Source organism: Engraulis encrasicolus, chromosome 22 (assembly GCF_034702125.1).
Source record: "Engraulis encrasicolus isolate BLACKSEA-1 chromosome 22, IST_EnEncr_1.0, whole genome shotgun sequence".
Taxonomy (NCBI): Eukaryota; Metazoa; Chordata; class Actinopteri; order Clupeiformes; family Engraulidae; genus Engraulis; species Engraulis encrasicolus.
In genome coordinates this window covers 44,424,988-44,452,487 of record NC_085878.1, presented here as the reverse complement: position 1 = coordinate 44,452,487, position 27,500 = coordinate 44,424,988, and the positions used below count along the sequence as shown (strand labels likewise).

Here is a 27,500-nt window from a genome sequence, read left to right as displayed (position 1 = left end):
CAAAGCAAGAAAGAATGAAATAAAAAGATTTTGAAAGGTCACAGAGACATTGAGAGAGTCTTAATGCTACTCCTACACTGTTTTTTATAGTTTACTTTGAACTAATCACTCAACTGGAGTTTTGCTTGTATGTTTGTAAAGTAATATTTGTACTACAAACCCCAACTCCGGTGAAGTTGGGACGTTTGGTAAACTGAGAATAAAATCAAAATGCTATCATTTTCAAAACATTCAATGCATTCCTTACATGGAGAATAGTGAAAGGACAACATATTAAGTGTTAAAACCGAGAAAAAGTATTGTTTTAGGGGACATATGTACTCATTTCTAATTTGATAAATCCAACACGTCTCAATTCACTGTTTACCAAACGTCCCAACTTCACCGGAGTTGGGGTTTGTATTTTACTATCATATTTGTGTACATATTATGTGTGATATAGGTGTGAAAATAAAAACAGAATGTTTAACAAATCATCATGAAAAATTTGAAATATGAGTTTTTTTCAACACATTTTGCATAGTGCTGCATACAGATATGTTTGGCAATGGCGGATAAGGGGACTGAATGACCAATATCCTCCCTCTAAGATACCCTGCTTGACCATTGTCTCTCCCCACTGATCACACACACACACACACACACACACACACACACACACACACACACACACACACACACACACACACACACACACACACACACACACACACACACACTATGTTTAATAATAAATAAATAAATAAATACACTCCGCTTCACAAAAGGAGGTGGGGCTAAGGAATTGCCAAAGGGGAGGAAGGGAGGGTTAAGGACTATAGGCCCCAGTGAACATAGAGTGAGAGCTTGGCGGATGTGGAGAGGTAGACTGTTCGAGAGGGTGGGGGCAGCAAACTCTGTCACCAAAGGTCTGTAGCCTGTACTGGGGGATGACAAGCTGCTAGAGGACCTCAGGAGTAGAGCTTGAGAGACCACGTACTGGGGAGCAAAGTCATGGAGTGATTTGTAAGGATAGGTAGGCCTACTTCATGGGGAGCCCACAGAGGATGACTGGGCCTTTTTTTGCCTGGAGACATAGTAGGGCCCCCGATTTCTCGTAATGGACACATGCACCCAAACAGGTCATAGGCTTCAGAAAGGCCGCATTAGGCTACAGGAACCAAACGCTCTTGCTTCCTATCTTTTTGGGCACAGTGATAAATGTAGGCTTAATCTATCTGATCATATCATCAAAACAATAGGCCTGTACGCAAAACCCTTGCCATTAGAAACAGGTCTCTTATTGCCATGGATGCAGGCCTGCACTGGTAATCTGGCATGCATGGCTTTTTCCCTGTGGGCTATAGCCTACAGTCCTCAGGAGCTGACACTTGGGTTTTTTGTTTGCTTGTTTGTTTCAAATTTTGCCTTACAGATGGGACCTCAATTCAGATGGGCGGTCCATGGGTGCATAGCCTACATCAGTGCATAGGCCGGGCAACAGTGGACTGAGCCCATCATAATTTAGCCTAAGTATGAGTTGGGGGTGAGGGGTAACCTGGTTCTCACGATGGTTGTTACCAACCTTCTCACTATGGTTGTTACCGAGCTCACAAAGTTTAACGAAGATGCACGAAGCACGAAGGGTCTGCGTGAGAGCCCACAAAGTTTAACGAAGATGCACGAAGCACGAAGGGTCTGGCTAGGTGAGGGTCTACGGCAAAAATGCCTTGGGTTCCAGGTCCCTCCCAGTCCCTGCCTGGATGATGAGCTGACTGACAGACCTGATGTGACCTTTAATTCCCTTCCAGTGACAAATTATTTCGAGACAGACAGTAGGTCTAAATAGGCCTACTTGAACAGTGCTCTGGCATTAAGTAGGCTAAACTAACTGAAGCATGTCATTTTTGTTTTCCGCATCAGCTGGAAGGAGATAACTTTTGACTACAATTTAATTTAGTGGAACCAGCTCTGACAGCGATGTGCCCGACATTCGCAGAATGTGTAGTAGCGGAACGAATTCAATGACGTTTGTTTCTACGGGGAACTTATGAATATCCGGTTCCCTTGACACAAGTCATTTCACTTCCCGTGTTGGAGGAGCACAAACGACGCGGTAGCTAGGATTGACAACACTTTTGTAAAAACCTTTTTATTTTCTTATAACTGATCAGACTCTTACTTCGAGATGTCTGGACGAGACGCGCTGCTGTCTGGACGAGACATGAAGCAGCCGCCGATTCAATCAACGGCTGGAGCTATTCCCATCCGAAATGAAAAAGGTATCGTAAACAATTCTGCGCTGTTAGCAACATGGCTGCCTATGACGAAAACCAACAGTTCAACGATAAATTCCCTGTATTTGTCACCTGTTTTGCACACATAGTGGGGTGATAGTCTACGATTAATTGAATCAGTTGTCAAATGATTTGCTAGTCGTGAGTTTTACAATCTTCAGGTAGCAGTACCGAGCTTGCTAAGTAGCGTTCTGTGTTGACAAACAGTAGGGTAGGCCTACAAGTTGGACAGCGTTCCAGGAGGAAGATTAGTGACAGCTCTGGCCTCAATTTCAATCGGAATGATTTGCCATATTACCAACATAACTTTCATATTGTCTCATTATTGGCAAACCAAACCAATAAGAAGGGTTGTCAACAAGGTGATGAAACAACAAACATGAAGGTTAGTTCAGACAATATCTCAGGCTATTTTCCCCCAGCATATAGTGACAGGACAACCTGCGTATTATTTTGTTTATTTGTTTGTTTACGTTAGTCCTGGCATGCCTAACATTGATGATGAGTTTGAGTAAAGCATGCCGTCTCCTTCACTAGGTGAGATTTCCATGGAAAAGGTGAAGGTGAAGCGCTATGTGTCTGGTAAGCGTCCCGACTACGCCCCCATGGAGTCCTCTGACGAGGAGGAAGAGGATTTCCAGTTTGTCAAGAAGGGCAAAGATGCGGAGCCGGAGATGGAGATGGAGGAGGAGGACGTGTCCGATCCCCGTCTGCGGCGTCTGCTGAACCGCGTGTCAGAGGATGTGGAAGAAAGGTATGCCAGCCTAATGCACACACCAAATTGAATCATGACGCTTTGCAGGGTTTTGCTGAATGATGGAGCTCACCACTGAATACAGTAGTTGAATATTCTCTGAATGATCTGCTGCTGTCCCTTTTTTTGTTTGTTTCTGATCACACACACATTCAGTGAGAGCATTGCGTGTTTGTGTTCCACAGACTGGCACGCCACAGGCAGATCGCTGAGCCAGAGCTGGTGGCGGAGAGCAGTGAGGACTCTGATGAAGGCACCTGGCACCCGGAACGAGAGGAGTCTAGCGAAGATGAGGAGGAAGAGGAGGAGGTGGACGACGAGGTGAGGAAGTCTAGCAAAAGGACAAGGCTTTTCTTATGTTGTTGTTAGTAGCAGGTTTAGTGCGGTTTTGTGAATGCTGATCACACATCTTATTGGTTAAACACAAAAGCTGCATCCTTTCTGTATGCATTGCAGTGTGTGCCGTGTCATTAACAAATGAGAATCTTAATCACCTGCACAGTGTAGAATAAAAAAAAAATCCTCAAATGATCTGGTGAAGGATGCCAGTGAATGTTGAATAAAGTGTAGTGGAAGGCGTGCACATCCAACAGAAAAGCATCAGGGTCAAAGACGTGCTAAATGGCATTGTCATTCAGTGTAACGGATGCCTTTTGCTGACTGTAACTGTTAAAAACATTAAAAGACTCTTTTTATTTATTTATTGTTACAGGGAATTCAAGAAAGCCTCGGCTGTCATCCATTCACTTGAAACAATTTAAAAATCATGTTTTTTTGCAGTTAAAGTCGGCGAAAGGTGTCTGTAACACTGAATGACAAAGACGTCTTTGACCCATCAGCAGAAAATAGTGTATGTAGAAGGGGGGAAGGATCTGCACACTGCATGCATAAGACATTTACATAGATCTTCTTCAGTAATCTTCAACTACCCTCCCAGACCAGTGGTGCACTTTACCTAAAATCCATAAAAACCTGAACAGCCACCTAGCAGATCCATTATATCTGGCATTGAGTCTTTCACTAAATGTGGATTTTTTTCAGTTAATGTTGAATCGCCATCCCTTACCTGTACCATTTCTCTTTCAGGAAATTGAGCGTCGGCGTGCCATGATGCGCCAGCGCGCGACGGAGAGGAAGAATGAAGAGATGGAGATCATGGAGGTGGAGGAGGAGGGCAAGTCAGGAGAGGAGTCTGAATCGGAGTCAGAATATGAAGAGTACACGGACAGCGAGGACGAGGCCGAGCCCCGGCTCAAACCTGTCTTCATCCGCAAGTGAGTACGCAGTCACTGCTCTGTCATACGTTTTGCTTTTGCGATTTTGCTTTGGAAACGTTGAATATCAACACTTCTCCATAGTGTTTTGTTTGTCTTTGTTAATACTATAATGCAAAATACGTTTGCCGATTAAAAAGCTATCCCAAATGCCAGAACCTTGCACGTCGCCTCCCTCCTCCCAAATATTTGAGCTGTCATAGGTACCAGTCATCATTGTAGAAAACCACCTCTGTGTATCTCTGTCTCTGAACGTTGTCTTAATATTCCAGTTAATCTGGTATTATCAAATTAAGTGGACGAATGTTCCCTAGTAGTACATTAGTGCCCGCTGTCTCCTTGTCAACCTTTTCAACTTCCCCCTGTAGAGCTCCTGTAGTCTGCAGTGTGTTTGCGTTAAAGGGACAGTTTGGTCAATTTCAACATGCAGTTGTAATGCTCACACTACCCTGGACTTGTCAATGCCTGAGATTTTTTTTTCTTCTTCTTCAGCCGTTTCCGAGATCCTGGTCATTGTAATGGGGGCAGCTCTTTGTTTACATTTCAAAAAAACATTTTTATTTATTCCCAAAAACATCCAAAAGGTTATAAAACATCAGCAGACAACTAGCAAACAGCAGTACCTTTTGGGAAAATATTTGAAGTTGGCCTATGTTAAGTTTTTAAAAAATGTAAACAAACGCTGCCCCCATTAGAATTGCTCATATCTCAGAAAGGGCTGAGCCGAAAAATGTGGCATCACCAGGTACTGACAAGTCACGGGTAGCGTGAGCAATACAACTGCATGTTGAAATTGACCAAACTGTCCCTTTAACACCGTGCATGTGTGTGTGTGTGTGTCTGTGTGTGCCAGGAAGGACCGCGTGACGGTGGCGGAGCGCGAGGCGGAGGAGGTGAAACAGAAGGAGCTGGAGGTGGAGGCCAAGAAGCAGCAGGAGGAGCGGCGGCGCTACACGCTCAAGATCGTGGAGGAGGAGGCCAAGAAGGAGTTTGAGGAGAACCGGCGCACGCTGGCGGCGCTGGATGCTCTGGACACGGACGGAGAGAACGAGGAGGAGGAGTACGAGGCCTGGAAGGTCCGCGAGCTCAAGCGCATCAAGCGTGACCGCGAGGCCCGCGAACAGTGAGTACTCGCCACTTTATATTCATTGATTGTTAGGATTATATTTATAAGTTCTACATGTATCAATTTCATACTACATCATTTGATTTACAATGTTTTTTTATATATTGAGTATGTACTGCATAACTAGCAATAGCATAATACTCTCTGAGTTATTGTGCGTGCAAAGCCTCTCAGACTTGTTGGCTGTTTTGCTTGTCTGAGGGATGCGTCTTTGGCATGTCTTCAGCATATCAATATGTATGTACACCTGCTAAATGGCCTTCTGTATTCATGTGATGTTTGGAGTAAAAGTTACTATTGAACAACACAGGAAGGCCACACCTCATGTGCCAAACAACATGTTCTAGTCAGGGATCTAAATGAACACCAGCTAACTGACCAAATGCTGGTGAAATTTCAGTTTGTCTGGTAGAGAAAAACCTTACTTACACTTTGACCTATTAGTGAGTGTGTGTTTTGCTAGTGAGATTAACATCTATTAGCCATTATGGCTGGTGATGAAAGGTTAATTTAGAGCCCTGGTCCTAGTACAGTAGTAGTTTTTATTTGAAAGAAATTAAGATTGTTGGGTGACGTTTCCATCTGCTCCTGCAGGGTGGAGAAAGACAAGGCTGAGATCGAGAGGTTCCACAGCATGACCGAGGAGGAGAGGAGAGCCGAGCTACGCAACCAAGGCAAGCACGTCACCAACAAGGCCGTCAAGGGAAAATACAAGTTCCTCCAGAAATACTACCACAGAGGAGCCTTCTTCATGGTGAGTGGTGCTACCCCCTGGTTAACAGCTGGTTAACAGGGATTTTGTGTCGACAGTGGCATCTGACTTATGTACGTACAGTAATGGACGGTACTCCCTCTCACTGTGCACTTCGTACAAGTAATTTTGTAAAAAAAAAATTGTATTATGTATTTGTTTATCTACGTTACTGATCATATGTGAATTTACCAGTACTAGGTAACTTTAGAAAGTGCTTGGCTCAAAAGATTTCTTCAGGAGTTCTCCCTTCCTCTTTATGTTCACACTGATGTTTGTTTGCCAACAGGATGGAGAGGAAGACGTTTTCAAGAGGGACTTCAGTGCCCCAACTTTGGAGGACCATTTCAACAAGACCATTCTTCCCAAAGTCATGCAGGTACTACAAGCTTTGATGTAACCCCAAATATTTTCTTAGTACTAACAATAGAATAGAACGTCTCTTGTAACATCACCTTTCAGTGTTTTTTACTTTATTGGTAGAAGTACACACTTCTATACAACAATGCTGGGCTAGGTCTGTTGTTTAAGAAATTACATGCATGTGCATAGGTGGAGCTTGTTGTTTGAATTCAAGATAGTTATTGTCAATAAAGGCAACAAACTTGTGCATGCAGCACTAAGTTAATAGATTACCATTTTAAGTGCAAGAAAGATAAGCCACTAGTTCTTACACCCCCCTCCCCAGTTCCATTTAAAGTACAACAAAGATAAACGTGCCGTCAGTCCATGTTTTAATTTAAGTTGTTTGCTGTTTGCTTCCAGGTCAAGAACTTTGGGCGCTCAGGCCGAACCAAATACACTCACCTGGTGGATCAGGACACAACAGCGTTCGATTCGGCGTGGGCCCAGGAGAGCGCGCAGAACACAAAGTTCTTCAAACAGAAGGCCGGGGGAGTAAGAGACGTGTTCGACCGGCCAACCGTGCAGAAGAGGAAAACTTAAATTTCAAAACGTACATCGCAAAGAGACTGATTTTTAAATCATTTCCAGTGTGTGTTGTCGCACACCAGATTTTTTTGTCCCCAAGGAGAAGCTGTGTTTGGGTTTTTTTGTATTCACCTGGGCTGACCTTTTGGTGAAATATTTGTTACGCTTTGATGAACTGAAGTGCGGTTGGACCGCCACTATGGGGTGATGGTGTCCCAGCTTCAGAGGAAAACAAAAGAACAGGGGACTTGTACAGCAAGGAGAAATTTAAATAGCTGTGTGCTGGGGTGAGTTTCTTAAAGGGGAAGTTGTAGAACAGGGGAAGTTGAAGAACAGGGGACTTGTACAGCAAGGAGAAATTTAAATAGCTGTGTGCTGGGGTGAGTTTCTCAAAGGGGAAGTTGTTAGCCTGTTAGCAACTTCGGTAGTTGCCAATGGGAAAATGCATTGAAAGCAACGAAGTAGCTAATGTAGTAGGCAACTTTGGTTTCGAGAAATTCACCCCTGTATTGTTCTACTACTTCTGTTGTAATGTTAAGAGTAGGTGTTTATCATGCTGTTTAACTGCTTTATAAAACCTAATTGCACCTAAATGGTAATAAACCAATCTTTTTTCTTTCAACCTGCTGGAGGCAGCGTCATCGTGAATGCTCAGGAGATCAAAACACAGCACAACAACATAATTTACAAAACCACAAACATCTCCTATGCTTCTGGAACGGACTATTCCCTCTCGGAATAGTGCAACGGCATACTTTTAAGGATCTCTATTTATTTTACAACCATACACACTTCAGGGCGGCAGCTCTCCTCTCTTTAGGGTCTGCACTGTCTGTTATGTGGAGCAACAATGTGCGCACAGTCAGTGATGATGGAACTTCTAAAGGGATCACTGCCTGTATTGCTACAGCAGAGTGTCAAGTAAAGCCAAGTGGGTTTACTGAACCCCAGTGTTTGTGCAGTGAAAGACAAAAATATGTATGGATTTAGGAGGTTAATATTTTAACAGCATCAAAAATCCAGCTCTTGATAGACATCTCAGAATTAGATATGCACGCCTTTATAGGTGTAGTGTAGTCTGTGTTCTGCTATAATAGCTAGATTTTAGGAGCACACTGGCATGCCATCCCCACCTACCCCCACCACAGTACAACCATTATTTGATGTACAACCATTTTTACAAGTTGGCTGACAAATCTGTCAAGGGACTGTCAAGGGCCGAACTGAATTTGATTTCGAATTGCTGCCTATGCTTTCCATTATTTGAATTCATGCTGTACATGATTACATGAATTTGCATGATTAAATGGCTAAAATATGAATCCTGGCCCACAACCACTCAAAAACTGAATACTACTGCTACAATTTGAAAAAGAGTACATCACTACAGACATGATCACCATAGGCCCGTCCATGTGTATGTATGTTAGTGGTGTCAACAATAATCAATTCAGCAATGCATTGCCATTGATTCGATAAATGCCATCAATGCGGCATATTTTTTCAAGTGTCAAGTGTGCATTTCAGGAGCATTTAATTAAATGAAAGCACTTCAAAGCATTGAAGACTGCAGGACTGATATACACAACAGCCAATAAAATGCTCTTCACCATCTGACTGCAGGCATTGCCTCATGACTGATGAAAGATTTTCCTTGCTTTGAGTAAAATGTGATGAATTGCAATGCATTGTAGAATCAGACTGAATCGATTCAAATCGAATCATTACCTCAATAATAGTAATTGAATCAAATCGTAAGGGCAGCACCAACGCTAATGTATGTTGGAAAAAAAAGAATATTTTTCTCATAAAAAGTCATTTTATTTCATCCAATCAAATACACAGGGGGATGGGGATGTGGAATGGAAATAAAGTCCCTGTAGCTGTTGGAGGAGGCAGGGCAGAAATAATGGGCACTGGGGCATTCTTCAGAGCGTTGGAGATGTAAGACGTTGCCATAGTGATCTTGTAAGCTTCTCAGTTGGTCAGCGCAATCAAAGCCTCCACCACGTTGCCCATGTGTTCCCTTAAACTCCGCTCAGCCACGCCTCGCGGAATCTCCATCTCGCCCATCTGTAAACAATAATGCACGGTTACACACTTTCTATGTACAATTAAAAAGAAAACCAATGCAATCATTTACGTTGAACAGTATGGCAAGATAATCATCAGGGGATCTTTGGTGTCACTGAATTTCTCAAAAAGAGAGAAAAGAGCCAACACTTTGCATTCAGTGTTCAGTAAGGCACACACCAAAATGTGTCTATGCAATAACAACAATGATAATAATAACAACCCCCCCCCCACACACACACACACTGCAAGATGAAGCCTTTTCATTTATTTTTTTCTAAATATTGAGTTGAGCATTTGGGCCAACACCCTCGCAATCTATAGGAGTGAGTCCTGCTCTCAATTGAAAAAATGACCTTTGTGCCGCTCAGCCCAAAATGAATGAATAATAATAACATGGTGGTGTATACACCTAAATGAACTTAAAATTGAGTAAAAAAAAAGACTTAAAATCCACACTTGTGTTAAGTTGCTGAGATACTGAATAGAAAACACTTGTTCAGATGGTTTCTGAATACAGCATAGTGACAACTTCCAACTGTGAACTTACGATGAGTTCTACGTCCTCCTTTTTGATTGTGACTTTAGCCAGTTCTTTTTCCCTGGAAAACATTAAATGTTTTACGTTAAGAACAATTATTGGCAACACATGTACAATACATCCCTATTATTATTATTAGTGGGCCTACGTCAAATGTATTATAATCTATTACAGATAACAACCCATTTATTATACTGCACAATTTATAAGGGTTTCCCCTCTGAACTGTAAGCTCGTCAGATGACTTTCAATGACTGTCAGGAGACAGTCCGATCAGGTGAGTAGTTCTAAAATGAAAAGATGTTTACCGTTCTTGTTTTGCTTTCTGTTCTCTGGATCTTCTGTCGCCAATTACGGACATCGCCTTGGGGTGGGAAATATACAACATTAGAACAGTTGTCCACAGCCAGTATTACAAACCACAGTTCCCACACCTTTTTCATGAACAAATGCAAGCACCTCCAAGCACCAAATTTTCAGTTTTCCAGCACCTTTAAATAGGTAGCCTACTAGTTGTGTTTGCCCATGACAGGATGATGGTCATGAGAAGCGCAGCAACACACACTCACCAAATTCAAGCATTTTCAAGGAATTCGAGCACCAGTGGGAACCCTAAAACCTCCATGGATCTTTCATTTTGGCCAATCAACATATTATAAATGTGTCGTTTGAGCGCAATAAACAGCGGCAAGACACCTTAAAATGTCCATTGTAGTTTAATTTAGTCAGAAACATTGAAAGACAAACTATACAAGTTTCTGAAACTCCTTCAAACAAACGTATTTGTCATTTTCGGGTAGTTTACAGCTGACTGCCATGCCATTCCAATGTGCGCTTCCCTGCTAGGTGCTACAAATGGCTAGTAACTTGTGCTCGAGACGAGTTATGATTAATTTACTGACTAACAGATGTCACTGATTGTATAGTTAAAGGTAACACATTTCACTCATATCTTCATTTTTTATTTTTTGTCAACACGTGTACAGCGGTAGATGCTTTGGCATGTACAAATCCTAGTAGCAATGGCTAACTTTTTGTTAGCTACCCGGCAGGCCTCATGTCAATGGGACACCGTTATCCTTACCGTTTCCAAATCCGAACTTGATATTTCTTTTTCTTCGGCATAATCAGTAACTCTTTCCAAATCAGCTGCCCCACTGTCATGTTTCCGAGGCTTTTCTGCTGGTTTTCCAGTGCAATTTTCTTCGGCTTCCAAGTCCAAATCGACATCTCCCTCGGCCGCCATGTTTACCTGATGCGTCCGGAACTAAAAGGGACTAGAACTAGTCTACTGCACTAGACTTGACTGGGGACAAATATACATGTAACACATATCGACGAGATCAAAACAGAGTAGCGACCTCTGGTGGTAGTGACAGAAGTGGATCAATTAACTGGAATAAAACATGTTTAGAGATTGGATGATTGGATTTCCACAGTTGTAGGGGAGAGCGGGGTTGGTTGTCACACGGGTAGGTTGTCACAGTCATCTCAGCCAGCCACTATAGGGCGCAGATCAAAATGTTTGACACAGATCTGTTCAGAATTTGGGTCTAAGGTCACCTACGTTGATAGTGGAAGTGAAAGCAGCTTTGAGGTGAGGCCATTAAAAGTGTTTTTCACATGTAAACCCAACATTTGAGGACTCCATTGTTTTTCTGTAGCCTAAGTCATGACACTACAAGTTGATGTCAGAATAATATTGCCATTTGAAAGTGTAAAGGGAAAGCTACAAATTAGTTAGTTTTTTTTTCAGAGCTAGGGTAATGCATGTGGACGCAAGCCTCCAAATGAAAGTTTCAGTTGGGGTAGGTTCAGTGGTGTAGTCTATGTAGAACGCGGGTATACAGAGTATACCCACTTCAAAATTTCAGGGATTTCAGTAGGCCTACACCCACTTAAAATTGATTGATCCATTCATTTCAATAGCACAAATATATACAGTATACCAACTTCCAAAAATGCTCAAATATACAGTATACCCACTAATAAAAAGTAGACTACACCACTGGGTAGGTTTTGTCAAAAAAAAAATTGGGGTTGGTTGTCAGTCACATGAATTACAGGTACATTGCAAAGTTGTTAGTTCTGGCAATGTTATGAATTTTATTGTAAGCCTATAGTTTGTCCTGCACTGTATGGTTGCATGTTTGAATGATTGAAGGTCCAGTTGGCCTTGTGTTTTAGCCTACATTTATGAACTTATGGATTAACATTATGGATTTGTGATTTTTAATGAATATAGGCCTACATTTACATTTTACAATCTAAAAGGGACACAATTAAACTTGTTTAAGTTTTTACTCATGAGGATATGTTAATTTTATATTTCACATCTTTTTACATTTGCATTTAAAAATTTAGAAGTAGGATCAATGAAATGAAGTGAAAAAGAAATGAACTAATGTAGGTCTATTTTTATTTGATGACTGATGATTTTATACATGGGATTAGTTTAGCGTAGTACAGTTCATATTTCATTGAAAATAATGAAAAATATGTAATTCAAAATATGTCTAAATTTTTATATTTTCCCCATTACAATAACACAGGGACAATCAACCCCATAGGGCAGGGGTCAGGAATCTTTTTGCTGGAGAGAGCCATGAACGCCATTTTTTTTTTTTTTTAAAGAGCCATACCATTTTAAAAACACTGAATACAATTATGTATTTCAATAGACTGTGCTGTCAAGTTATTAGTTTAATTGATAACAGGTAAGTATAGGGTTGCCAACTGTCGACTTCATTATGGCAAGGGTCTGGGAGTCCTTCCCTTGAAAATGTTGTATTTCTTAGATGTTATTTCCTGCAGTTTAATGCATTTTAACCTCCCATGTCCTGTACTTTTATTTTTAAATATAGGACGATTACGTATTTCAAGGGATGGTTGGCAACCCTAGATAAGTAAGAGCCATATACAGTTCCCAAAAGAGCCACATGGCTCTAGAGCCATAGGTTCCTGACCCCTGCCATAGGGTGTGACAACCTACCCAGCTATGGGGTTGGTTGTCACATCTGTGTGCCTTTGACAAGCCATATCTTTTTAACAAAAAGGAGTCTTCTGGATCTAAGACTATCCAAATGGACCTGACACATCAGCCAATATGGCTAGAAAGGGTATCCTTACCATATACCAAATTTAGCAGAAATTCAATTTAAGTAAAAAGTGTGACAACCAACCCCGTTCTCAGTCCCGCTCTTCCTAATTGTTATTTTTTTCCCTTTATTTTAAAAACTTGTGTTATACTTTTATTTAATTTGACAATATGCCATGTGGTTTTGAGGTCTATGCCAAGGCAAGGCTATTTCCAATGGCAATTAGGACTAGGCTATTACATTAGGCCTGCGTTTGCTGTTTAAATAGGCTAGGGTATAGGCTATTTAGGCTATTTCTTTCTTTATTTATTTTCTTATTTGGCTCATAGCCTACGTCTTGGACTAAGCTATATGTGGCTTGGCACAGCGCCCGCTTGGATCATTAAGAGATTTAACTCCTAACAAATGACACCTTGACCCTGTGACACAACCTGTCACGCTCGTTCTCTGGACGTTTTCCGCTATAAGACGGACCGTCACTGAACTCACCAATAATCGGCTTTGAATACCTGCGCTTCAGTTGTTTCTAGCAGATCCGGCTACAAGATGCGGTAGTTTAAATATTTGAGGGAAATATTTGGGTGGTCCAAACTAGGCTAGAACTAGCCTACATCAACCTCGCTCCTCGTCGCCCAGCGTCATGCCTTCTGGTGATGAGTGACATTCGGCATTTGAGGATCAAGGGGGTTCCCGCCTTTATGTCGAGCTCGTGTGGTCGGTGATGTATCGCTGCTGCTGGGCGCAGGTAAGAACACAGTCTCGATATCTCTCGTCAGAGACAGATGCAAATAGGGAATTTCAATGTTGTTTTCCTTTGATTGAATATGTTCGGGGGTAGGAATAATTGGACCTCTCCATTTCACCTAAGCCATTCCAACTAGAATTGCCCCCAAGAATGAAGACATCTTTCTAAAATAAAAGAAAGCCTGAAATAGCCTAGAGGCCAATCAGGATCTCCCATGTTGATAATTTGGATCTCAGCTAATAGATAGTTTTCAGAGTTTCAGCCAGTCAGGTGAATAACAATTTGAAGAAGGTAGGCCTATATGAAACTTAAAAGAACTTTCAGAACAGGAGTCTAGGCCTACCTCAGCTGCAAAGATGCCAGATTAATCTGGTTTTAGGCTACACCATAATGTATTTTCTAGTATTATCATTTTTCTTTCACTTGTATTTGAATTTGCATACAAAATAGAGAACAGCTTTTCAACTCTGTTTCTCAACATGATTTAGCCTGATGACCCCTTTCCAGTTTTATTACACATGCCAACCCCCACCCTTGCTTGCCATTGTGGCTGATGAAGGCAGGGCTGAATGGAGACATTGAGCAATGAGGGGGGTGGAGGTCGTTGGTAGTGTACATGGGAATGCATGTGTTCAAACAGTGCAGCTCTGTCCTGCATTAGCATACAGCGCCTCTAATTATCGCCTGGGAAAGGTCTCCCTTTCCGTCAATTGTGTGTGTGTGTGTGTGTGTGTGTGTGTGTGTGTGTGTGTGTGTGTGTGTGTGTGTGTGTGTGTGTGTGTGTGTGTGTGTGTGTGAATGGCAGAGGATGCTGGTGTGGCATGTCTGTGTCCATCATGGGAGAACCCCCTGTGTGTGGAATTAGGACTAAACACACACATGCAAAAGTCACACCACAGAAGTGTTGTGATTTCACTTAAGTTCACTATGTAAGATAAGGAATGCACTCCTGAATTATTTTTTTTCAAATGTTTGACAAGATGGCAATATCTACTTTATCACTTGGCTAATAAATATGCCGTATTTGTTATCTGCACATAACCAGGACCTACAAGCAGTCTTCAATATCCATAGAGGTTACCCTTAACCATCCTCCTGTGTTTTATTGATATTTCACCTTACACACATACAAAACCGATTCAGATTTATCCGATTCACTCAAGAACATCTTCAGTGTTAAAAAAAACATGGTACAGCACCATAGGTAAATACCAAGGTCGGGGTTAATGTAAAAACATGCTGGTTTGTTGTTATCTCAACCCTCTAGGCCTATATAGTGGTACTAAACACTGTCGCAGAAGAAGTAGTTCGTCTTACTGACAATTTCGTCTGTGACCCCATAATCTGAAACAAATAAGAGCTGTAACATTTTAGCAGCACATGATTTGATATCAGCACTTGACAGAAATTGACCCTTGACCTTTTGTTAAATTGCTTGTTAAATGAATTGACTACCATGCACATAAGAGACCACGCTTCCAACAGACATTCTTCCGTCAGTCATTTTGGTCTTAACTTTCTTGAGGTAAGGGCCAGCATGTCTGACAGGCCCAACACGTAAGACAAGCAATACACTTTCAGTGACTAGTTGTACTGCTTCAACTGCGTCAGTTGTCACCAATTGCTGTTGTATGTAATTTTTTAACAATTTGATTGAAAAAAAAGAACAATGTCAACTTACTGGCAGTTAACTACCTCTGAGAAAAAAGATGTTCTTTTCATAGAGGAGCTTTTCAATGTCAGTTTTTATCAAGAAGTCTGGTTTTCATGGTTCATGGAGATGGGAATAATATTTTTCCAAAGATAGGCGATAAGGTTCCTTATCATCCGTCTCTGGCTTTACATGGTTTTTTGCTACGACACATATTAGTGTCATCCTGCCAAAAGTCAATGCCACCCCCTCTTTGACAGCCCCTTGGTGTGCAAACCCAAACAGATGGTTGTCACCATCACCAATGTGAGGAACATGCCCATGCCTGTTCATGGCTATAATCCGTCCCACTAATCTTTAAAGACTTAAGGGGTCTTACAGATTCACTTTTTGGTGTTGACAGTGGCACAGTGTTTGAAGTGGCGTTGGGGCTACTGCGGACTTAGATGACAGTGTGACCTTTCACTTGGGTCACTTTTGCTTTTATTTAGCATCCCAGGTAAAGCCTCTTACTTCCACAGTCAATGTTAAGGGTGGAACTGAGGTTATGGATGAGATTGGTCTTAGTTGACCGTCTTAATGTCGTCTACATTTGGATCTCTGGGAGGGATATCTGTCTGTCTCCAATTCTGAACATGTGCCTGACAATTGTGGAATTTAACCAACATATTGCAAAATGGTGTTGCCAATTTGTTTATTTGTTGCTTTTAGGGCCATCTACAAATAGGCTAAAGTACAATAGACCTGAAGTATATCTTAATCTTAATTTATTGAGGAAGAATAAACAAAATATTTATCATAGGTATACATAAAAAAGTAATTGTGTAGGTCAAGCTGCAACATCAAAAAGTTGTGAATGATTGCTGTGGATTGTTGAACTCGTTTTTATGTCTGCTCTGCTTTAAGCTGTGACGTTATGCATTATAGGATTTACTGCTGTAGCTTGTGCTTGTGCTTGTAGGAAGAGAGGCTGGTGATAAATATGGATCATCTGCATGTGTCATCTATGTGACACATTTGTGCGTTGGGTTCTCTTCTGCCAGCTATAGGTAGCTCAGGATTTATGTTAAGCACTGTCCTACTTGTGGAGTGTGCAATGTCCCTATACTGTACATTTATCTCTATATCAGTGGTTTTCAACCTTTTTTTAATAAATGACCTCATCATAAGCCTCCGAACGCCCCCTTGACCTCATCATAAGACTGCCAACGACCCCTTTGTATTAAAAAAGTATAATGGACTAATGCCTCCCAATGGCAACTAAGCACAGCCCCCTCTCAGCTGTACTCTTTTCGATTCCCCCCTAGGGCTCCTCAACACCCCCTGGGGGCTGTAGCACCCCGATGAGAAACTCTACTCTATCAGTATACTGTGTATTGTAGTGTTCTCCTCTGTGCGTGTTTAGGAACTTGTGTGTTTCAGAGGTGTATGTGTGTGTGGTCTGAGTTTGTGAGCGCACAAGTTTGTTTCATTCATACGTGCGCACGCGTACGTGCGTGGCAACATTTTAACAAGATGCACGTCTGGAGAAGCCAAGGCTGCAGCCATGTCAGCGCGGGTAGTTGAGTTGAGTAGGAAGGGCAAAAGAGGCCAGTGCAGGCCGGCCAGTGCAGGCCGGCAAGCCCTGATGGCGGGATTAATGGGTCAGACCGCCTGAAGGTCGCCCAGGCTGAGAGGCTGAGAGGCTGCCTGCGCACGTTCCACAATCTCTCTCCCTCCAACCCCCCCCAGTAATCCTGTTGACCAGCACCACTCTGACCCACATCTTGTGGCCAGCCTGCCTCTGCCATTCATTGTGAGGTTGAGCGACCCGACGCGCCGGCTATGCTAGCCGACTCTACTGTTTGGTCTGGTCTACTGTACTTAAGGGCCATTTTTGGCGCTGTGCTCTAAACAGCCTACACAGGCACGTGTAACTCAATTATGCCCAATAAGCCATTGGTTGTGGCATGGTTAACCCAAAGGGCCACTAGGGTTTCATCCTTGACATCTCTGTTGTACCATGCTGTTTATTTGTTACCTGGCCTCCCAGAGGGTTTTTTGCCAGGTATTTTAAAGACCAGTGTCTGTTTTTCTGTCTAATTGTCAACCAGTGGTATGTGTGTGTGTGTGTGTGTGTGTGTGTGTGTGTGTGTGTGTGTGTGTGTGAATGTGTGTGTGTGAATGTGTGTGTGTGTGTGTGTGTGTGTGTGTGTGTGTGTGTGTGTGTGTGTGTGTGTGTGTGTGTGTGTGTGTGTCATCACAGCCGTGTATTACTATGCATTGGAATCTGTGAAAGCACATTGTTGTGTTTGCATCGAATTTCCTTTTGTAAAGTAAAATGAAAAGTCAAGATGATGAATGTTTGTCAAGTTTAGTAGAAAAAAATGAAACAGCATGGTGCTGTTGAACTGGCTAGAAACGTTTTTGTCATTTCACAGCCAAAGTGCTTAAGTGTTAGCAAAACTCCAGGGCCCTTGTTATGTCCTCTGCTCAAAACCAGGCAGTCAGTGAAATTCAGAGTCGGATTTACTATACGTATACAGATTAAGCCTCTTGTCTGAGGTGTCGACAGAATTAGCCATAGTTGTAGTAGTAGAGTTCCTTTGTTTACCCCGGAGTAAATTACGGTAGCTAGCAGCTTACAGAGTACACCTCAGTACACGTAGTAGTAGTAAAAGTAGTCGTCGTCCGTCACAATAGTAGTGCCGTAGAGCCAGAGAGAGTAGCTTGATCCGCAGGGGAACTAAGGTAAAGCCAGATGTTGTGTGTTGTTGTCGTGGGCGGCTAGCCTGAGGCAGGCCCTGGCTGACGGGGCTGGTTTCTGGATTAGGGCCTGCCGCGTAGCCAACGGATTATACCTGGCCCCCTTACCGCCCAAACTGAATTGGCATGGATGCCAGGACAAGTGTGCCAGTCGGGGTCAGCTCTATGTTCCCACAGCCCATTCTTGCTGCTCCATGTTCTCACATTTTTAAGAAATGATTCAAATATTAGGCCCTATTTTCCACAACTCCATGTTCCCACATTTCAGAGTAAACTAAGAGAACATGCCCTTCTCCCATGTCCTAAAAAATAATGTTAAAAAGTCTTAGTGATGTGGGACCATGGCTGTGGGACCAATGGGCCGTGGGAACATAGATAAGCTTCCTGTCAGTCAGTTGTACAGACACAAACATAGATGAAGGCGATGTACACATAAATGTAGGTGAAGGATAAGGTGTGAGAGTGTGCATGTTTTGAGTGTGTTTTTTAGTATCTGTGTTTACCTGTGCTACAGTGTACTTTCATTTCCGCCTTCAGTTAGGGAAAAAGTTGTGGTGCTAACTAAGTGCTAAACCTTACAAAAATCAACCATGAGAACTGAACCATGGTTTGTAGTTATTCATAGTTGTCACTTTTTTTTTAGCACGGTTCGTGACTATGTCACTACATAAAAATCACAGTAGTACCATAGTAAGCCATAGTACAATTATGGCTTTTTCTGAACGGGGAAATAGGGGAGCTCCACCCTCATACCTCCGCGGGAGCACCCTCATACTTCTTTTTTTCTAATATAAATTACTTTTTTCAATCAAGAGGGGGAGGGACACCCCACCCCCTTCACCCCCCCGCAACCTGCCATGATGCTCCCTCATGCCAAAAATTCCTAGAAAAAGCCCTGGTACAATTATGGTAGGTTCAGAGTACTTAGTGTAATCATGACATACCACGGCAGAACCGTGGTTAATATAGTAATACCATAATAAACCATGGTCCATTTTCGTAAGGGTAATATTCAGTCTCTACATTTGCTCTCTGGGTGTGTGGATGGGTGGGTAACATCCTTGTGAAAACACACACACACACACCACAGAAGAAATAAAACCCACCACAATATTGCTCCTAATTCCATTATTTGCGCTAAAGCGATTAGGCCCGCTGGCCAATCCAGTCGGATGCAGGCATGCGGGCGAAGGCCAGCCCCAGCTCATGGCTCAGGGCCCTGGGGGAGGAGGGGGCAGTGGCCTGGGGGAGGGGAGGGACAGATGGACCAAGGCCCGCTAGTACACGCCTCCTCCTCTCCTCTATGCCCAATCCTCTTCTCTCTCTCTCTCTCTCTCTCTCTCTCTCTCTCTCTCTCTCTCTCTCTCTCTCTCTCTGTGATGGGCTAATCTTCCTTGGTGAAGAGATGCAGGCTAAATGAGAGAGGGAGGGGGGAATCGGGGTGGGGGTTAGCCTCTTGGGCATTGTACCCGTTCATTCTCCCTCTGTCAGGCGCGCACACACATACATGTACATGCGCACATACATTGCGCTAGTCACACTTTCCTGGCAGGGCTATAGACTGTACCAGCGGGTATTAGTTTGTGCATGATAGGATGGGAGTACGTCTATAAGGGTGTGTGGTGGTGGTGGTGTGTGTTTTTTCACCATGGGGAGTAATGTCAGTGAAAGTGCCACCGGGGACCCTGGATGGACTTAGAACAGCTGACCTACAAAAGAGAGACCTGTTGACGTGCGTGGACTAACTTCCTACCACAAGACAAGGAGCAAAGGAGTCCCCTCATCAGTGAAGAGTGTTCTGTTGTTGTCTGAGGTGCCAGTGGGTCTTTACTGGACTTGGCCACGTTGACCTACATGAGTGCATCCACAGCCCTCTGCGACATGGATCCTACTTTGCCATGACCGGGGCTCCTACTACTACTACTGCTACTACACCAGCACCTCGGATCTCATTAGTTAGCTACTCGCCGGGTGGATTAATGTGGAGGGTTTACTGAGGGGGCAGCTGAGACTCAGCTAAAGGCGGGGATCCTTCGACATGTCGACGGACCCGAGCGGCCACTCCAATGGGGTGTACAGCTACTTCCTCAACATGGTGGCCTATCAGGTGAGGGGGGGTGGAAGGGTTTTAATGTGGTGATGTATGGACCCTGTTATCCCTTTCATGGGCAGGCACTGCTGTTACCTTATTGTCTCCAAAATGATAATGTCCCTGTGATCTGTGATATGTACTCGGTAATGTCATAACAATGTAGTCATGATGTAGTCAAGCCTTTTCAGCTAATAGTGAATGGGATCGTTGGCGATGCCATCTGCATGGTGTTATCCGAATGGCAATGCCCAAGTCATAATATTGTTATTAAAGGCACATGTCGTAGTAGTGAAACACTATCTTTTGAATGGCTGTTACAGTGTGCGCATCAGGCGCAACAGTGCACTTGATGAGGTTAGTGACTTGTCAGAGGGGTGCTTGTTTAACAGGTGGGCATGTGAGGGGACATCAGTGACGCGTGAAAGAGTGGAGCCATATTTCCCTGCGTTTCCCACAGGACGTTTGCTAATCCGGGGGGTGTCACTGTGGCTGGGGGAAATCCAGAGTGAAAGTTTAGGACCACTTGGAAAGGGGATTAGAGAATGGGTTCAGACATGTAAGGGTGTGGCTGTTGGCATGTACTATTTTGTGTCAACATTTCATTTGTGAAGACTGTGGACTTTTAACCTGTTTTATCTATTTAGAAAGGTCTAAAAACTCGCAATTCAAATGCACACTTGCAATTTATCAGAAGCTTATTTATCTATTTTCAATGTTTGAAGTGATGACTCCATCAGATTTCTTATACTGTCATGTTGTGTATCCTGTCGAATCGCATACCAGCTCTCTTTCATTCTCTCTCTCTCTTTCATACTGGCATGGTTCATTGTGATTGTGTGAAATGAATGGGCCTTCAGAGGATTCTCGCTAATGAGAAGTGAAAGGAGTGTGTAGACTTTCAGTCACCAGTTCTCTGCCTCCAGCCCCTGACACCCCATCTATCGGAATCTCTTCTACAGTACTACTAAAACTGTTTTTAGTATTTCCAAAACTTTGAGAAATTGAGAACTATGTCACTGTTAGAAACACTGGCCACACATTCAGTTTGTGCTTGCCCTGTAACATGTGAAAGAGGGGCAACCCTTTCCTTTTGCACGAGTGTGCTACAACAATGCGGGGGTACCCAGCACCCAGGGCATTCCGGAACTCCGTACTCACACACAACAATGTTGCGACATCAGTTGTCATGGTTACCCCAACTATGCAGCCTGTTACTTAACACTCTAATCCACGCTGGCTCGTTAGCTACACGGACCATGCCAGATTACCTGGCGTGATCGATGAAGCTGTACTCAGGACACATTTGTACAGTTTCACTTCTCATCAGGCGGAGATGTGTGGTAGTCCATGCCAACTATGCAGACACATTGAAAAAAACCTCACTGCTTGAGGGGTTGAATACAAACGTGAGTGTACCTCCCCAATTTGTCACTGGTCCTCACGTGTCTTGGAGCCGGTGGGTCTGAGGGCTTATGTAAGAAGGGGGCCTAGCTTTACTATAGGGCCCCACTTTGTCACTTGTTGTGTTCTCAGAGCTGGCAAGTGCTTTGAGTTTGACTTTGTAAGGAATAAACACCCTGTCCTCTGCTTTCATGCATTCCCCTACTGCCAACAGATAAGCCGATGCTCGGCAGGCATAAAGTTGTGTGCGCAAATAGGCTAATCTTAAATATAACCTGTAAGCTTCACTGCTCTGATGAATTGGTTTTGATTTGATCCTTACATGTGTAATGTGTTTGATGACATCTTGCATGACCCTGCATGACGTCTGAGGGGATGCACAGAAGTACTGGGCAGATGGTCCTCACTGTGTGGCAAAGACAAAAGACAGGAATCCTATGAATCATCCCATTGAAACCCAGTCCTGGGTGGGAATATGACTGTCATTCAGGGTCAACCAAACATGACAAGGAAGTAACTTCATTCAGTAAGATCTGTTTGTCGTTGAAGTCCATTTCCCTTTGCTGTACAGGCTACATGTCTCTCTTTAGTATCCAACAAACTACGCATCACAAAGAAATGATAAATGGCAATTCTCAGGGTGAGGTGCAGATATCTAATCTGAGTCTTGCCAGATGAATATACTGTAGTTCTGCTTATATTCATCTTTAGAGAGTCAGGTCAGCAAGTATCAAATAGAAAGTCAAATTGGGTGGAATATTGTGTGTGAAAACACTGGTTTTATTTGTAGACTGCATTTACACTGGTGATGCCCATTGACATCGCTGACAACACCAATCATTTTGCAGATCATAGGTGTGCGCAGATAGGGACGAGGTGGTGCTAAAGCACCTGCCCCTTGGCCCTACTGCACAAAAAATGCCATTTTCTGTGATATATGTTAATGTAACGGAAGCCAAGTAGCAGAGTGTGGTGTGGAATGTTAGTAAACCCGAAATCTCATACAGTATCGGTAATGCTGAGCTATCGGACTGGTCCTTCAGCTCAGCGGTATCGTTCTGTGCATCCCATACTCAAACTGTTGTGTTGACTGGGAGGTGACGAGTTCGAGACCCGAGGGGCGGACTGCCCAGGAACACCTCAGTTACATTGACATGATAATCTACAAATACTTCATGATCAAAAGCATGTGACAGTTATGCTCCGATATAATATGGTATGTAGCCTCTATATTGGCTTATTATATTATTATATATATTGGTCGGAAGTTCCACATGCCCCCCTAAATGTCTGTCCACTGTTGAAGATGTCTAGTTTTCTCTCTGGCAGTGCTCAATTAGCCCTGCCCTTACTTCCTGTGATGCTGCTCAATATTTCGTAGGTCAGGTCAGTCTGGCCAAGTTGGCGATCTCTGATTTTTCAACAATTTGATGGGGCGTGTATAATGTAATGACACGCAAGTTCTGTCATTGGCCCTAATGATATCTAAGTCAAAGGAAAGAGTGTTCTGATTGGTTGAAAAAGACACTAAGGTCAAGCACAAGAAGTTTTTTCATTCTTTTTCTGAGAGCAGAGTTTGAACTGTTCCATTTGGGTCCATGCACCTGTTTACTTTTCTACACATCTTGAGTGCACCCATATCCCTGCCTCCTCAATGACTACTGCAATAACGATGACACTGCATTTTCATGAATATCTTTGGGGACAGCTAACAAACACATATAAAATACAAATTGGTCATTAGCCATTTATAGACCATCTGACTTGCAGCTTGATCTGTAACAAATATCAATTTGTAGGCCTTGTGTAACTAATGGCTTGACGTTTGCCTTTAATGATCTAGCATAAAAGACAAGGAGGCACAGACATAGGCCTACTTTGTATTGTTAAAAAACGTATCTATTTATCTAATAATTCAAGAAACCTCTGTCTGTGTCTCCGCTATGTCTATGTCACGCACAACTCTGGCAGCACGGCACAAAATGATCTCAAATTTGGAGGGTGACTTTCCAGTGGTATGGTGGGTTGCAGTGCAACATTTCATGCCATTTGGACATAAAATACTGAAGATAGTAGGCCTAATTAAACTAAATTCCACTAATGTAGGCTAATTTCTGCCGTTTGTCACCCTGGAATCAATAGTGCACCCAACATTCTATTTAGTTGTTGAAGGCTGCCACTGGCGGCTGACAGCGCAACCTGTAGCTCAACTAACATTCCATTCTCAGCACTAAAGCGCAACAGACAAACCAGCAACACACACCTTCTACACACACATTGTGTCGGCTATCGCATCTGACACAAGGGGCTTGGCTTTCTTCTAATATAGGCCTATCTATCTATTCTAATAATTCAAGAAGCGTGTTTGTTCTGCTTGTTCCACACACAATTCTCGCACTCCACCAAATGATCGGTTTGCAGTGCAAAGTTTGTAATGGATAGGACATTATAGGCCTACTGAAGATATTAGTTTAATACAAATTCATTGCCTTTTGCCGCTCTGCTAGCATACACCTGCTACAAAACCCAACATTCCCTTTTCAAACAGACAGACAAACACCTGCTACACAAGAACTCCATGTTGACTGACGTCATTCGAAAAAAAAAAAAAAACATGGCTTGAGTAGCCTATCTATAGACCTATGGCCACAAACAGAATCTACCATGAATAGATAAGCCCCGTGCCGGACAGAGCTGGCCAAACTACGGTGACATAGCAAGTCTCTCACGATTCCCTTTCGAGAGTTTTTTTTAAAATAGCAAGTCTAAAAATAACAAGTCTATTTTTAGACCAAGCGTTCAACAGCTTGCACAAGAGACGCTGCGGATGCGAGAGAGAGAGAGAGAGAGAGAGAGAGAGAGAGAGAGAGAGAGAGAGATACACAGACAGAGAGGGGTTGATTGTGCCTTCAAGACACCATGATCATTATGCAGAGGAAGATCGCTCCAAAATTTGGAAATAGCCAACAAATATCAATTCACCTATATTCCACTGAAATATATCTGTGTCTAATGATTAGCCAACAAAAAATGAGATTTGCAACAATGATTTTAAGTAGGTCTAGAAAAAAATATATCTATCTATTCTTTTTGCAGGCTGCAAAAGACATGGGCAAAAAGGCCCAACAGGCTCTGCGCTAGTATCTTTTTTGTCCCAACTGTTATTCCAAATGCATTTTGTTGAATTACTTGACCACTTGATCAGCTGTGCAAGGAAGGTCACATATTGTCATGGTTCTGATCGATCACACAGATCCAAGTTCTCCTGCTGACACATATCCAAAGCAGATGTGTCCCTGTTTGCACCATCTGCATGGGCTACAAGGACTCCATAAGTAGTCCCCTGATAGTCACCACGTGCCTTTAAGATGGCCATGGAGGCTCAGGGAAAAGCAAGGCCTCTTCAAGATTCAAGATTCAAGAATTTATTGTCATTGTCAAAAAGGCAACGAAATTGTGTTTGGGGTACAATACTTAGTAGTAGCAGGTTTCCAAGTAAAGTGCAAAACGAGGTAAAAGTGACACCAGTGCTTGACCCCCCCAGCCCCCCCATCCCACTTAAAGTGCAGCAGAGATTAAGTGCATAGTACGACACCCCCCCCCCTCTCTCAAACATGCACGCACGCGCGCACGCACGCACGCACACACACACACACACACACACACACACACACACACACACACACACACACACACACACACACAGAATGTCCAAAGGATAGATGGATAACATTTAAGACAGTAATGTTCCTCAGCAGTCCTGCGAATTCAAAAGTCTAATGGCCTGGTGGTAAACGCTCTTGGCCAGTCTTTCGGTGCGGCTCTGAAGGGACCTGTACCTTCTACCTGAGGGTAGCTGTTGGAACAGATGGTAGGCAGGATGGTGGCTGTCACGCAGGATGTTATGCACTCTCCGTAGACAGCGTGTAGCTGGTTGTTTGTGAATTGCAGCTGATGTTTAGATTGTGAACCTCATAGGTTCATCCCAGGGTGTGAGCTCTGTTGCTCTGACGGAGTCTGACGGACTGAGTCCAGTTGAGATCATTTTCATCCACATATCAATACATCCGTACTATGTAGGGATGCAAATTATCGATTAATTCATTAATCATTAGTTGATAGCCTTATCGATCGACGTACGATTAATTGAGAAGTGGCATTTCCCCCGGAAATCTCAATGTTTCTCGAAAAAAAAACGACTAAGTCTAAAGAATTGAATTAAAAACTGAGATAAAATACCACATTTAAATTAATTCTATTTCAATTCTTTAATCCAAAGGTCCTTTAAATATTCCCACTATTTACTCCTCTTCACACACATTCTTCACATGCCCATTTCACCTGGGTCTCTTGTCAGTTGAATTGTCGATTAATTGCGATTAATGTTTTTTAATCGATTAATGTATTGATTGATTAAAGTCGATTAATCGATTAATCGTTTGCATCCCTAGTACTATGCCATATGAATAGAGAAAGGAGTGGGTGAAGACAGAGAGACTGTGCATATCAGAGACAGCAAATGAATAGGAACATAATACAGAGAGATGAAAGTTTGCTTTTTTGTTTGTTTTGGCTGATGGTTTGGTTTTGGAGATGAGAGAGCTCTCTATTTTATCAGTGGAAATTCCAGCTCATCATGGAAAATGGCCATTAGATTTAGCCCAGAGTAAACGTGTGTGTTTGAGCGTGTGTTTGTGTGTGACAGCCAGGGTTTATCTCGGGATGAGAGGCTCCTTCGGTTTACAGTCTGCTTGGTGCAGTCATCCAGATGCATGCAGGCTTGTGGATTAATCTCTATCAGACCTGCCAACCCCCCAGTCAAGCCGCTCCATTAAAAAAAAAAGAGAGAGAGAGAGAGAGAGAGAGAGAGAGAGAGAGAGAGAGAGAGAGATAGTGAGGGAGAGAGAGAGAGAGGAGGAATAAACTGTGGTCATCACCCCACCAAAACCTTGTTGCTGCAAGCTGTTGCATGTGGAAAGTGGGTCTGTGAGTGGGCGGGTGGATGGTTTTGTGTGTGTGTGTGTTTGTGTGTGTGTGTGTGTGTGTGTGTGTGTGTGTGTGTGTGTGTGTGTGTGTGTGTGTGTGTGTGTGTGTGTGTGTGTGTGTGTGGGTGGATGAGTGTTTGTTGGGGTCATCAGGCCATTTGACTCCACCAGCTGTGTGTCAGTAGGAGAGCTATTCCAGACCAATTTCACAGATTTAATTAACAAGAGCTTTGTTTTTAAGAGATTATGCATTCGTGTTAAGCTGAACAAAACTGCAGTTGAAGAGTTCAGTGGAATAACTCTGTTCTGCTGCATGTGGACTATTTTAATGATTTCCATCTCTGGGTTGCGTTTCTCGAAAGCGTAGTGGTTAGCCAGTTAGCAACTTGGGTAGTTGCCAATGGGAAATTGCAACCAACAAAGAAGCCAACGTACGTAGTTAGCAACTACGCTTTCGAGAAATGCACCCCTGATGTGTTTCATTAAAGAAAGGCTCAGTAGCCCAAAGTTCAAAATTGTCATGGATCATCAACTAGCACTGTGAACACCACTTCTGAATTTATTTTATCTCCCAAAGCCACTAACCATACTTAAAAAACACATTCTCTGTGCTTCTAATAACAGACGGTCTAATCTTCAGGTCAACTTAAGATACTCAACGTAGTTGGAGTTATGAGTTGTTTTGCGTTTGTCATTTTCAGTGAATAAAAAAATAGGCCTAAATAACAAAATAGGAGCAGAAATCAGAAGGGATCAGAAAGCAGAGCTTGTTGACTATCCATTAGTCCTGCTTCCGATTACAAATATTTGATGTTTGTGCTTCTCATGAACTGAAAAAAAGAAGGAAATGTTGCACCATGCATTGATTTTTAAAATCAGTCAGCAGTAGGGGTGTAAATCACAGCCTCCATGACGATACGATTCAAAATCGATATCTTAATATTCAATGCGATACGATTCGATTATTTTTTTATACTTAAGAATGCTCCACGATACGATACGATGCGATAAGATGCGATACGATTCTATTCGATTTTTTTCCCAATTGCTTTTCCACT

The 27,500-nt window shown here is 42.8% G+C and overlaps 4 protein-coding genes across 4 annotated transcripts in view; 3 read left to right on the top strand and 1 right to left on the bottom strand.

Moving 5' to 3' along the window:
• Nucleotides 1-181, top strand: part of smtnl1 (smoothelin-like 1) — a 5,309-nt gene extending 5,128 nt beyond the window's left edge. Inside the window, exon 5 of the mRNA XM_063188850.1 lies at nucleotides 1-181. This exon is cut by the window's left edge and continues 699 nt beyond it. The gene's annotated coding sequence lies outside the window, so the exon portion shown is untranslated.
• Nucleotides 182-2,065: 1,884 nt separating this feature from the next.
• On the top strand, nucleotides 2,066-7,733 carry mfap1 (microfibril associated protein 1). Its single transcript, XM_063187857.1, has 8 exons — nucleotides 2,066-2,261; nucleotides 2,814-3,030; nucleotides 3,216-3,351; nucleotides 4,117-4,304; nucleotides 5,158-5,427; nucleotides 6,025-6,184; nucleotides 6,471-6,560; nucleotides 6,947-7,733. The coding sequence occupies exons 1-8, from the start codon at nucleotides 2,168-2,170 to the stop codon at nucleotides 7,124-7,126; spliced, it is 1,335 nt and encodes a 444-aa protein (XP_063043927.1). The 5' UTR covers nucleotides 2,066-2,167; the 3' UTR covers nucleotides 7,127-7,733.
• A 1,177-nt stretch (nucleotides 7,734-8,910) lies between these two features.
• Nucleotides 8,911-11,028, bottom strand: hypk (huntingtin interacting protein K). The gene is made up of 4 exons (XM_063187858.1): nucleotides 10,810-11,028; nucleotides 10,034-10,089; nucleotides 9,735-9,786; nucleotides 8,911-9,184 (listed from the first exon to the last, which is right to left on the bottom strand). The coding sequence occupies exons 1-4, from the start codon at nucleotides 10,969-10,971 to the stop codon at nucleotides 9,089-9,091; spliced, it is 366 nt and encodes a 121-aa protein (XP_063043928.1). The 5' UTR covers nucleotides 10,972-11,028; the 3' UTR covers nucleotides 8,911-9,088.
• An 8,974-nt stretch (nucleotides 11,029-20,002) lies between these two features.
• Nucleotides 20,003-27,500, top strand: part of serinc4 (serine incorporator 4) — a 25,701-nt gene continuing 18,203 nt past the window's right edge. The window contains exon 1 of the mRNA XM_063188507.1: nucleotides 20,003-20,071. Within this exon, the coding sequence (XP_063044577.1) occupies nucleotides 20,003-20,071 (69 nt within the window). The remainder of the gene's footprint in view (nucleotides 20,072-27,500) is intronic.

What these genes read in the sequence shown, in the direction of transcription:
- mfap1 (XM_063187857.1), top strand. Translation starts at nt 2,168, where the DNA reads ATGTCTGGACGAGACGCGCTGCTGTCTGGACGAGACATGAAGCAGCCG. An exon ending in AGGAGGAGGTGGACGACGAG is followed by an intron (nt 3,352 to 4,116) that starts GTGAGGAAGTCT and finishes TTTCTCTTTCAG; the next exon opens with GAAATTGAGCGTCGGCGTGC. An exon ending in TTCTTCCCAAAGTCATGCAG is followed by an intron (nt 6,561 to 6,946) that starts GTACTACAAGCT and finishes GTTTGCTTCCAG; the next exon opens with GTCAAGAACTTTGGGCGCTC.
- hypk (XM_063187858.1), bottom strand. Translation starts at nt 10,971, where the DNA reads ATGGCGGCCGAGGGAGATGTCGATTTGGACTTGGAAGCCGAAGAAAAT. An exon ending in CAGAAAGCAAAACAAGAACG is followed by an intron (nt 9,787 to 10,033) that starts GTAAACATCTTT and finishes AATGTTTTCCAG; the next exon opens with GGAAAAAGAACTGGCTAAAG. An exon ending in AGGAGGACGTAGAACTCATC is followed by an intron (nt 9,185 to 9,734) that starts GTAAGTTCACAG and finishes TATTGTTTACAG; the next exon opens with ATGGGCGAGATGGAGATTCC.